Source organism: Athene cunicularia (assembly GCF_003259725.1).
Source record: "Athene cunicularia isolate RWA chromosome 26 unlocalized genomic scaffold, athCun1 chr26_part1, whole genome shotgun sequence".
Taxonomy (NCBI): domain Eukaryota; kingdom Metazoa; phylum Chordata; class Aves; order Strigiformes; family Strigidae; genus Athene; species Athene cunicularia.
Genome location: NW_020799136.1, coordinates 1,033,307 through 1,045,552, shown reverse-complemented (window position 1 = coordinate 1,045,552; position 12,246 = coordinate 1,033,307). Strand labels below are relative to the sequence as shown.

The following is a 12,246-nucleotide window of genomic DNA, read 5'->3' as shown; positions in this document are numbered from 1 at the left end:
GGGGGGGGGGAGATGAACTCCCAAGACAGCGGCTGGGAACCGTGTCCTGCCCCTTGTGATGATGGCAGAGAGGGCGGCGGGCTGGGGGGGTGACAGGCTCGGCGATGACAAAGGGGCTGCTCCATCGGTGCCTGGGAAAGGCTGGCCGAAGGGCTCGGAGCAGCAATGGGAGCTGATGCTCCTCTGCCTCCACTCCTGCCTCCCCGCAGGTACCTGAAACCCGAGGGGGGGTACACCGGCCCTTGCTCTCAGCTCCTGGGGAGCAGCCAGCTGAGCCAACTTGGAAACACAGTGGTGGCAAGGAGGGGAGGTGCTGGGGGAAGCAATGGGAAGCCCCCTTCTCCCAGCTGCTCCATCCTTGTCAGGATTCAGGTACCAAAGAAGGGGAGAGAAAAACGGGTTATTCAGGCAAATAAGGGAGGGCTGCCCTGGTTTTCATGCTTCAGGTGCCAGGCTGGGTCATGCCCCCGACTCGTAACGCGGCTGCAGTGTCTCCCCAAGAAATAGGGGGTGCAGAGCAGGTTGTCTGAGCAAAGGAACGTTTTTCAGACATACCCACCTGGGCCAAACGCTACAATCCACAGCCCAGCTTTGGAGATACCACTCTCTGCTCACAAACCCCGCACCGTGCCCGGCTCCCCACCCACCACCGAGGGCAGTTCCCTGGGGCAGCTCATGATCCTGCACTCCGGGCGATGCCCAGGGCAGTCCCTCACACCTGCACAGAGGGTGGCAGCTCACATCTGATGGGGGCAACATGGAAACAAGAGGGGAAAAAGGCCACAGGTCCATCAAGAGCAGCTGCTAGGGGCTGTGGTTGTGGGGATGGGCCGGGGAGAGCCTGCGGCCACGGGTGCGTCAGCATCGTCCTGCTCGAGTCAGTAATTCTGCGGTGGGTCAGGTGGGAGCGTGTTGCCGTCTCCTTTCTCAGTGCTTTAATCTCCATGGTGACAAGGGGAACACGAGATCCAAGTTTAAAATATACTCTGCCTCCTGTTCTTCCCTCGGGCTGAGGAAGAGAGAGAGAGAGAGATGGGTCAGAGAGGTCGGATGAGAAGCGGCACTTTGCAGCGATGCTGGTGCTCTGGGTTAGGAGGTTAACGAGCCCACGGCAGCCACAGGGCACCTAGATGTGACTTTGGGACCACGGCAGGTGCCAAGTGAGGATGGCCCAGGACTAAAGCAGGGAACAGGAACCAGATTTGGCTTTTTTTCCTAACGTGGCGCCCACTGGGAGTAACCCCAGTGCCAGCGCGGTCCGTGGCACCGCCTGGGAGAGGTCAGTGTGATTTTCCCCAGCCCTACCTGACTGCTGGAAGGCTGAGCCTCGGTAGCCAGGGTCCTTCTGAAGCTGGATCTCTTTCAGGGAGAAGATGGAGACGTCTAGGCAGAGGGGGCAGAGAGAGAGGGGTCAGCCCAGCTGGCTGAGCCAGCAGCAGTTGCAAACCCAGAGCCAGGCGGGTCGGCACTGCACCTCACCAGAGCTTTTCTCACACACTCCTACTCCTACTCTACACTGTCCTCCCCAAACTGTTTCTTGCTCCCACAGCCACCAAGCTCCCACCCCTCCCTGCTCCAGGAGCACCTCTGAGGGAGCAAAGACCACCGAACTGACCTGGCTGCAAACCATCACCCTCTGCAGAGCAGCTCTTTGCTCCACGTCCCCCAGGCAAGAGGTCAGGGGTGCACTTACTGTCAGGCAGGAGGTGCACCCGCTCTCCCAGGCTCTTGAAGTAAGCGTGCCGCAGGGCTGCCTCCGCTGAAATCCGGCCTTTGGCTTCGTACTGCACAAAGCCCCAGAGAAAGGCAATTACATCCAGCCTGCGCGTGCCAGACGGCGTTCAGCGGGCCCCCAGGCCCCGTACAGGGTGTGGGAGCATCCCCGCACACGTAAGCGCTTTTCATGTGCTGGGGGGGACGGGGACAAAGTGTGCCCAAACACGGTGCACGCCACGGGGGTGTGCTGGCAATCCCCAGTGCCATTTCCATGGGCGCAAGGCACAGCACACGCCGCGTGACCGCAGGAGTGCGCCGGCCACGCCGGACCTTACGGATCATCAGGTCTGTGTCCTCTCACTTGTGTGTGAGAGGACACAGGGTGAAGGATGGTTCACCATTTGTAGATGCCATTTGGGATGGCATCCCCGAGGCCATAGCTGCAGGGCCGTGGCTTATTCTGCAGGCAGAGCTCCCCTCCTGCCTGGCTCCGCAACCAGTGAGGGCAGGCAGAGTACCTTCACTTCAGCAAATCCCTTGGCCATCCACCTGGACCGCTCTACCACTCACCAGGAGGAGGTTCATCAGCAAGTCAATGCCTTCCGAGTCCAGCCTGAGAGGAGGAGGAAAGAAAAAACCGGAGCATTATAGCACCCAGAAGACGTTTGCAGTCGCCCATGCAAAGGCCAGGTGGCGGCTCCAGCGCACAGCTGCATCCGGAAGCTGCCAGCACCAGGCAGAGAAAATTAAACTGGTGTCCCCCGGCCCCCTTTTACAACCAGTGCAATCCCACTACGAATCATGTGTCCCTGCTCGAGGAGGTACCTTGGGGCGTGATTTATTAACGCCTGGGCTCGGTACTGCATGAAATTGTAAGCCTTAAACTCCTCGTTGGACGTTATTCCAGGCCAGGTGTCTTCCGTTGGGGTTCCTGGGAAGGGGACAGAGGGAAGACTGTCACGCTCGTGTGGCGCAGAGAGAAGAACCTCCTCCCAGGTGTGAGTGTCCGTCCTGCCCAGGGCAGAGGGCAGGGATTTCCCCAGTGGGATGGGATTTGCCTGAGCATCCCACAGGGATGCTCCTCGCCCTCGCCCCTCTGCTGCCTGCAGCCCCTGCCCACTGCAAGGCTTTGCCAGCCCAGGCTCCCTCCGGGCGCCGCCGCTCCTGCAGTCAGGCACTGCCCTCGCGTGGGGATCTGCGAGACAGCAGAAGACTCACCCAGCAGCCTGAAGATCAAGTGCAGCTCCTCCTTCACCGTGGAGCCGGGGAACATGGGCCGGCCGGTGACCATCTCGTAGTGGATGCACCCGACACCCCTGGAGGAGCAGCAGAGGATATTCCAGGATTAGGGAACTGGGGGGGTTCAGTCTGGAGAAGAGGAGGCTGAGGGGAGACCTCCTGGCCCTCTGCAACTCCCTGCCAGGGGGGGGCAGAGAGGGGGGATGAGTCTCTGGAGCCAAGGCCCCAGCGCCAGGCCCCGAGGGAATGGCCTCAAGCTGCCCAGGGCAGGGTCAGGCTGGCTCTGAGGAAGGATTTCTGTGCAGAAGGGGCTGTTGGGCGTTGGAATGGGCTGCCCAGGGCAGGGGGGAGTCCCCGGGATCCCTGGAGGGGTTGAAGAGTTGGGCTGAGCCAGCGCTGAGGGATCTGGGGGAGTTGGGAAGGGTCAGGGGGAGGTTCATGGTTGGACTGGAGGAGCTTCAGGGGCTTTTCCAACCGGGATGATTCTGGGATTCTGTAGTGAGGGAGAAGCCCTGTGGAGGCCCCATCACCCCTTGGCCAGGGCTGAGGTTCCTGGAGAGGGAAATGAGCTCCAGGAGCTGTGTCCCTTCTCTGCTACAGGTAACCACTCACCCCTGATGTCAGCAGCATCCTCCAAAGACCCTGAGCCCCAGGGGAGACAGAAAACAGTTCTGGGAGACCCCACCACCCTCTGGTGTAACCAACACTGTGGGCATGTATGGTGCTGCACTGGCAGACAGATGGAAATGCCCAAGCCACCAGCCCGGAGACCCCGGGAAGCTCAGTTTGGAGCTGTGGCTCACCACATGTCGATGGGTGTGGAATATTCGGTAGATCCCAGCAGGACATCAGGGGGTCGGTACCACAGTGTGACCACTTCATTGGAATACGTTTTCGTAGGGACTGACTTGGCTCTGGCTAGTCCTGAGGACGAAAGGGATGGGCATCAAGGAGCTGCACCTTCTCGCAACGCCGCATCCTCCCCAGAGAGAGATCCACCTACCGAAGTCAGCCAGCTTGAGCTCTCCTCTCTCATTGATGAGCAGGTTCTGGGGTTTGAGGTCTCGGTGCAGGATCTTTCTCCCGTGACAGTAAGCCAGACCACGTAGCAGCTGGAACATGAAGATCTGTGGGGAGGAGAAGGGGCTGTCATTTAGCACTGGGTCGCGGGCACCAGAAAGGAGCCTGTCTCAGGGGCTCTCGACTTCACGGCCAGGAAAGCCCCCTGGAAGCTGGCCTGGGGTGAGACAAGTTCAGGCGCATCACGAGCAACCCAGAAAAGGGGCTGAACAAAGTCTGCATGGACAGTTATTCATTTAGGGTGGCAGTGACTTGAGAAAAGCTGGTGGAGCATCAGAGCAGGCTGAAAGAGGTCAAAGAAGAGTGAGAAAGCTGAACTGAAGAGAGAAGGGGTATCCAGCCTCACCCTCACACCCTGGACTGCCCTCGGGTGAGCTCCCCGCGGGCAGGGAGGGGCGGGGGCAGCACCACCTTACCTTCACGTTGTGCACACTCATCAGGTTCCCACAGTTATCGAGGTACTGTTTGAGGTCGTTGTCCTGCAACGGGGAGCACACGTCAGCCTGTCCTTCCCTCGGCACACGGCAGCTGTACCCCCAGTTCCCGCAGAAAGCCCCCCACCCCAAAACCCACCAGGTACTCGAAGACGAGGGTGAGGGAGCGCTCTGTGTGGATGATGTCGTGCAGGGTGACGATGTTGGCGTGTTTCAGGTTCTTCAGCAGCGACACTGTAAGGCGAGGAGATGACGGTTGGGGCGGCAGGAACCTGGGGCCGCCCTCCGTGTGAGCTCCTGCACCACCCCACCCAAATCCCAGCATCGCTCAGGAAGCTGGTGATGGGGAAAAGCCCCCTCCTGCCCTCACCTTCCCGTATGGCCGTGCAAGGCGCCCCTTCCTCGTGCTCCAGGCGGATTTCCTTCAGGGCAACGAGGTTTTCCGTCAACTTGCTGCGGCCCTTGAAGACGGTGGCGTAAGTGCCCTGGGTGGGGAGAGAGAAAATACAAGAAAACCATTTACTGGGGTGGCACAACACCGATACACTCCACAACATTTGGAGGAAGGCTCATTTGAAGCTACAGGGCCAAGTCTGAAGTCCACAGAAAGACTTGGTCTACAAATTGCTAGATATCGAAGAAATCTGGCTACAGTCTGCTTCAAGCTGCCCTTCTAACTTAATTTAAATCCTTACAGGGGTTTCATAGTCTACTCACCTCTCCCAGTTTGTCCAGTTTAACATAGGTTTCCAGCTTCCCAAACCCAATATCTGACTGTAAGAGAGAAAGGAAAACATCACTGGGAGGGATCTCATCCAGGGAGGACTTCACCTCTGGGGGGAGGCGGAGGCCACTGGACAGTAACAGCTTTGGGGGCAGATGGGTCAAGGAGGCGTTGGCATGCAGAAGCCCAGCTGGTCTAAGTACAGAAAGTCCGTTACTTTCCTGGAGGAGCCGTGCAGGTGTCCAGGCAATGAATCCATCAGAAAACCTTCACAACCCACTGGCTGCTCAAGCAAAGCCCCCTCCTCTCACCCACCGCCCCGCCACAGCCACGGCCGAGCTGGGTGGGAGCTGGGATGTGCAGAGGTGCCCTGTCTGTGGGAGAAGCCTCGGGGGATGCTGGCCCGGCCCTTTTCTCCAGTGCTTCCCCACGTCCTGGTCTTTGCTGTGACTCCAGCCATTTCTCTGCCTGCTCTTCAAATCAAGCCTGAAAGGGACATTTCCCCATTTGGAACGGTAACTCTTTAACACTTTGCTGAGACCCGCTCTCGTGTACCCGGTGAGAGAAGGGCAGCCACTGCACGGTCACAGATTTAGGTGTCACTCCTAGCAGAGCCCTGAAATTGCTCCATGGGCAAATCTTTGCTCTTCAAGCTTAATAAACCAGCGCAAATCTCCCACAAAATATGTTTGCATCGGTGTAGCCCCCAGGCCAGCAGCCAGCTCTGACTCCAGCCCAGTGAGAGGCTCCCCCCAATCACCCCGACCCAGCCCCTGCCACGCCGCTCGCCCTCCGCAGACGGAGCTGGCTGGAGAGCTCTCAGCCAGCAGGTAAAGACAGGGGCTGGGCAGGGAAAGGGTCCTGGGGGGTGGCCCCGAGGGAGCCCCCCGCACTGTGCCCAGGGCTCTACCTGGAGAACCAGCAGCCCCAGGTCTGGGTGCTGTGGCAGCCCCCCCCTGCCCTCCAGATCTGCCCCATGGGGAGGCTTTTTCCTTGCCCCAGACACTGACCACACCGCCAAGCCCTCACAGCAGCGAGGAAGCTGCTTTCTTGCCCACGCAGGCTGGATTTGGATCAGCAAATCCCAGCAGAACTCAGCGGGGTTTTTTTTTTTATTCCATTTTGGCTTCCCCAAATCTTCTGTGTACCCTGGGAACAGATGTGTCCTGCGCAGAGAAATGTGGCTGCTGCTCTCTGAGGTGCTCTACACCCCCCAGAGCCATACTACGAGGTCTGCAGGAGCGTGACTTATTTATTCATGGTGGGGAACATGAATATTAAGAGCACATTGCTCTGGCTGTGTCTGTTTTATTGATCAGACAGAGCAGGCAGGTAAATGTAAGCTCTCCTGTCCTCCTGCCTCCCCCTCAGCAGGCTCGTAGATCTGAAGACACCTGCTGAAACCTCCCTGTTGTATCTGCGTAGCACCGAGCGCTCCTGGGCAGCAGGACACGTGCTTGCACATTTGTAAACAGGGCACTGTTTTTTTTTTTTTCCTTTCCTCCTCCGTGTGCTGATGCTCTGCAGTAAAGAAACTGAAATGCCAACACTAATGCGAAGTCTAATGCATTATTTATCAGCATTTGCATTTCAACTAGCAGAGGCTCCAGCGCTTGCTAAACCACAGGAGGCTTTTCCACCCCCTCTCCTCTGGAAGGGGCCAAGCCAAGAGGAAAGTCAGGTATGAGGTGAGTGAAGGAATGTGCAGGCCTGGGGATTTGCACAGCTGGATGCAGATGTGCACAGGAAGGGATGCAGATGTGCATGGTGGGGGGAATGTGGGCTGCTGGGAGTGGGCAGAAAGGGATCTGCACGAGCAGGGGGGGGTGTGTGCCATCTCCCCGACACGGCGGGGACAAGGGAGCTGGCACAGCACGGCACGGCTGCATGGGTGGGTGACAATCAGCAGATGCATCTGCTGGGAGGAACTTGTGTGCACGAAGCGAGATGCTGGGCCCGGCCCTGCTTGCTCTGCATGATAAGACTTACGAGGGAAGCCCGTCGGGACATCCGGCTGAGGGGCTTGGGGAACTCTGGGCTCTCCATCTGCAGCTTCTGCAAGAACTCGGGGGGCAGGCGGATGTCCATGGGCAGGGAGAGACGTTTGCTGACATCCTGCGGAGAGAGCCAGAAGAACGGGGGATGAGAGCGCCTGGTGGAAGGAGGCCTGCGAGGAGACGTTCGAGGGGAAATGCTCTCTAACCAGAGCTGGTATTAACGTTGAAACAAAGCAGGCAGCATCTGTGGGACCCTTAGCCAAAGGAAAAGGCAAGGTGTGTGTGCACACGTGTGCATGGGGACGTGCGCTGGGCTTTGTCGGGTACCGCGGCAGTGATGCCGAGAGCACCCAAGAGGACATCAGGACTCGTGTCTGAGACTGCCAGGTCCCCCCGAATCCAGCACCAGCTCTTCCAGCCAGCAGGCAGGTGACAAGCAGAGCTTGCCAGGTCCCTCCTGCCCGCTCCAGCCCGCAGCAGTACTTGCCTCCATGGAGAAGCGGCGCTGGTTGTTGTTGCGGTAGCGCACGGCCATCGGAGACTGGCCTTCGCCCTCGGAGGGGGAGAGGGGGCTGGTGTCTGCTCGGAAGTCCCTGCCCAGGTGTCCCAGTTGCAGGTGCCCTTGAGCCAGGTCTGAGGAGAAGGAGAAAGGGAGTGAGCAGCTGGAGGGGTAGCAGAAGTGCCAAGGCCCAAGGCACTTGCTTTGGAAGAAAAGAGAGTGAGAGCAGGCTGGTCCAGAGATGCTCTGGGGCTGTGGGAAATCTTCCTTCTCTCTGCCCAGGAGGCAGAGGGAATATCTGCTTTCTGCCCCAGACTTTTTGCTCTGCTCAGCAGCTCCCACCCCAACCCCAAGCACCCTCATGCAGCCCCCTGAAATGAGAGTCTCTTTTGGCAGACAGGGAGGGGGAACTGCTTCACACCCAAACCTCCCACCTCCCAGCCCAGCGCTCAACCCGCCAGGCAGCACTGCCGAGCAGCTCAGCCCTCTGCAGCAGCACCACGGGGTTTCACACGGGTGAGCATTCCTCTGAACTGCCCAGCCTTATCTCCACTAACGTCACATTAGACAAAACACGATTTGCACTTTCGGAACACCTAGGCGCCCAGCCGTGGCTCTGGATCCCTCTGTGCTAGGTCTGTACAAAAGCAAAACCAGAAAAGAGAGCCCTGTCCCTGGGGAGCTTGCAACCACACGGACCTAATCTGCCTCAGGAACCACCAAAACTAACAGACATCAGCGTGCTTTCCTCCACGGATGTGACCGTTTCTCAAAAGGTGTTTGGGATTAAAGGCCGCAGAGTCGCTTGCTGCAAAACAAAACACTCCAGGCTTTTCCTGCCCCAACCTGCTGCACTTAGCCAAACACACAGCCCCGAGAAGCACAAAAGTTCTCTTGAAAACAGAAAAATAACTCTTCTCTCGGGAGTCCAGGTGTGAAGCCTCACTGAGCCCAAGAAACCCTGAGAAATCAGAACAAAATAAGCCATTGAGCTCCCTCTGCTCTCCAGTTTGAGGCTGGCACTTAAACCTCCTCACTCCGTAATTAACAGCAGGTTGGTGGGAGTCCTTTGGCACGCACAGACCCGGGCAGCAGCACCGCAAAACGCTGACGAGTTCAACGCAGGTCGCCTGGACCCCAGCGAAGTGGATCCCCCCCGATTCACACGGACGCTGTTTCCATGGGGCAGTTCAGAAGGAGGCAGCTCTAACTGGGTGTGCTGGGAGGGAGGAAAACAACCTCCCCCAGGGAAGGATGAAGGATGCATCTCCCTCTGAAAAGGCGTGGGGCCGAGCAGGGATTCCCGCTTTGTCCCCCTGCCCGTGGCCATACAGCTCTCACCCTTCTCGTCTAAACTTTGCAGCTACGCTCTAAGTCAGCAAAGTCTGCAGGGTCCGAGGGCCCTGCCATAAAGCACCGGAATCCTCCATGCATCCTGACACCCTGCAGTTATTTCCCCAGAGCAAGGAGGAACGCTGCAGGAGGACCTGTGATGCCCCAGGCTGAGCCACCGAGCCCTGCCCCTTGCCAAGCCCTTTTCCCTGAGCTGCACAGAGACAATCCCCCGCGCTGCCTATCGCAGATTTCTGCACACCCATCCCCGTGTGCTCGGGCAGCCAGCGATGATCTCATTGCCGAAGACTGGAGAGGCAGGGCTGGCTTTCACGGGGTGGTGAGCAGGGCTGGGACCTGGCTGCAGTTTGCTCATCTGATGGATGAGAGGTGGCAGGCAAGTGACCTGGGAAAAGATGCGGTTTCGTGCCACGGTCACTGGGGGACCAGGGGACCCGCGAGCTAAGGGACACGGGGTGTCCTCCGCGGACAGCCGGCACCCAAGGGATGGGCTCAGCCCACACCACCGGGCTCGGGAGCATCTGAAACCGTGCCAGGAGATTTTGGGCAGACAGGCAAGAACAAGGCACAGAGTCACCCCTTCTCCCAGGACCGCTGTGGGACTCTGGTCCCTGTCCCTTTCTGGCCATCTGTTTGTGCAGGAACAGTGAGGAAACGTCCCCCTAATTAACCACAGGTATGACATTAACATGGATCAATTAAACTGGATCAAATCTTTTTAACTTGCTCACTTCCTAAGCAAATTATCTGGAAAAAAAAAAACCAACACAGAGCCATTTAAAATCTGACTGAACGGAGTTCAACTAATCCACTTTAAATGATAGTTTGGGTGAACTTGTGCTGGTTCCCGTAGGTAAACGTGCCCAGATTCTTGCAGCCTGCCCGGAAAGGTGCAAACCAGCAGCACTATCTCTCTGAACCAGCAACGCACCAGGTAGTTTAGTGTCAACCTCTCACCTACAAGAGCATCAGCCGTAAGGCCAGAGGTAAAGCGACAACCTGGGCACTGTAGGGGAACGGGATACACCAAAGATGTGAACAACCACAGGACGGGAAAAGCACGTGGAAAAAAAACACAGAAGACTTGCACAGAGAGAGGAGGGGAAAGGTGTTTCGGCTGCCCTGGGGCCAGCGTGGGCCAAGTCCATCCTGTGCTGTCACAAGGAGATCCCGGGTCCCCCAGAGATGCTCTCGCAGGGCTGGGGTTGCCCCTGGGCTCGGAGGATCTTGCTGGGTGCTCATGGGAGGAGACGCGAAGCTGTGGGCGTGCAGACGTGAGGGCCTGTTTGATTCTGCTCGGCATTTCATGTGGATTACGGTGAGCCCTGACACTCTGCAAATAATGAGGCTGCATGGGATATCAAAGCAAATTAAAGTGAGACCGCAGACACGACGGCTGCCTTTGACGAGCCTCCCGCCTTTTTTTATAAATATATTTAAACACTGCCTCTGCCAAAACAAGCTTTGATGTCCCAAGGAAAGGGGCCAGAACCCTTCACTGCCTGCCTGACTTATAACTTTTAATTACTTTGCTAAGTGTGAACTCTCCTCTCAAAGCTCTGTTGTGCTCACGAGGCAGGGCTACACTCAGATCTTGGATTATTCATCCTCCTTTCTCTCCCTCATCACCACTTCTTTGTGGCCCTGCACTCCGAAGGCCAGATCTGGCACTGATTTATGCCATCGCTAACTGGGAGTTACACAGGCTTTGCAGCCCAAACACTCAGATATTTGGCCCTGGAGGACAGAGCGGGTTGTGGCTGTTTGGGGGCAAAGCCTTGGCATGGGTACGAGCTCTTCGCTGAATGCCACCAGCTCTTATCAAAGCAAACGGGAGACAGCAAGACCTGATAGCTCTGAAAATCTGGAGTATGGAGAGCGATGGGTGACTGAGGAAGCCCAGGAGGAAAGGACGGAGCCTCCCTGCCTACAGCCTTTATGTGAGGCTGGAGCAGCCGTGGAGAAGTTTCCCCATCCCTGAGGATGTGGAGATGGTGCTGGCCTTTGTCAAAGGTATCGGACATTGCAGAGCCCAGCCTGGGCTCTCCTTATGCCAGGGGCTTTCCTCCACCTCTGCTCCTGCAGCCGAGAAGAGGCTGTGCTGCCCGGGAAGGGATGCACACAGGGTGGGGAGGCATCGGACCCCCCCACCCCGAGGCAGCCTGCGAGGAAACTTTGACCACAGGCACCCCCTCTGCCCTCTGCACTGTCAGACTCTGCCAAGGTGACATTGCCTGGGATGGGATGGGTCCAGGCTGGAAAGCTGTTTGTTTTTCCATTTGCCAGCCCTGCTTCTCTCAGGCCTCGTTTTATCAGCCTCTGTGGGTGAGGTCATGAGAATTATGGGATGGAGAGGACAGAGCTGGGGATTTCCCACCGCACTGCCAACAGACGAGGCAGGTTTCTACCCCAGAGAAGGCCTTGCCTTGTCCTGTTGCCAGAGTCGGAGCAGCTCTGCACATGCTTGCGGAGCATCTACTGACAACGTCTTCTGGCCTCTGCGTCACCCTCCTCCCCAAGGACAGGCGGAGGCATCACAGCCACCAAAGTGTCAGATTTGCAGCCTGCCGTGACCTGTGAATGCTGATAACCTGTGATTTCTGATGCTGGAGGGAAAATAAAAACTGCAAGCAATTCCCTGAGGAGCTGCGTGAGGTGATGAAAGAAGAAGTGGTGTGCTGATCTCTGCTGGGATTCGCACTCTTTTCTGGAGCCACTGATCACAATGCCTAAACTGTCACCGGTCATCTGCTCTCCAGGAGAGAAAAGACCACTGCAGGCAGGTCTGCCTGCCACAGAGGGCAGAGACAGCCCCAGGGGCACATCTGGAGATCCTGAGCAAGGGAGGTGAAACCTGTTTTATGGGGAAGAGGAGCAGCACAAAAGTGACTGCCCTGGCTCTAGCCTCAGCTCCGCTTTCTGCACAGCCGTAGCATTTTGCCTCTCTGCACTTTGATTTCTCCATCTGTAAAAGGGAGGAGACCAACACCCCAAAGAGAGCAAAAGCCAGAGCCCTCTCCAGCCCTGGCAGCTCTCACGAGGTTCAAACCTCACCACCCAACCCTGCAAAAGGCACACGAACCCCCTTCTCATCCCCTCCAGCACCACCGAAACGCTCCCGTCCCCGTCCCCCTCCGCAGCACCACGCTCCCACACCGTGTCCCAACGCCTCCTCCTCCCCCCGGGGTGCTGGGGTTTGTGCCC

General features: G+C 57.7%; 1 protein-coding gene across 2 annotated transcripts in view; it reads right to left on the bottom strand.

The window, feature by feature from the left end:
• Nucleotides 1-6: 6 nt before the first annotated feature.
• Nucleotides 7-12,246, bottom strand: part of CDK18 (cyclin dependent kinase 18) — a 28,136-nt gene continuing 15,896 nt past the window's right edge. For both annotated transcript variants that reach the window (XM_026864253.1, XM_026864252.1), the window contains exons 3-16: nt 7,678-7,823; nt 7,183-7,308; nt 5,187-5,243; nt 4,840-4,954; nt 4,609-4,703; nt 4,452-4,514; nt 3,959-4,082; nt 3,759-3,879; nt 2,935-3,032; nt 2,542-2,647; nt 2,287-2,329; nt 1,694-1,784; nt 1,306-1,383; nt 7-1,009 (exon numbers count right to left, since the gene is read on the bottom strand). In XM_026864253.1, coding sequence (XP_026720054.1) covers nt 975-1,009; nt 1,306-1,383; nt 1,694-1,784; nt 2,287-2,329; nt 2,542-2,647; nt 2,935-3,032; nt 3,759-3,879; nt 3,959-4,082; nt 4,452-4,514; nt 4,609-4,703; nt 4,840-4,954; nt 5,187-5,243; nt 7,183-7,308; nt 7,678-7,823 — 1,298 coding nt within the window. In that variant the 3' untranslated portion in view covers nt 7-974. The remainder of the gene's footprint in view (nt 1,010-1,305; nt 1,384-1,693; nt 1,785-2,286; nt 2,330-2,541; nt 2,648-2,934; nt 3,033-3,758; nt 3,880-3,958; nt 4,083-4,451; nt 4,515-4,608; nt 4,704-4,839; nt 4,955-5,186; nt 5,244-7,182; nt 7,309-7,677; nt 7,824-12,246) is intronic.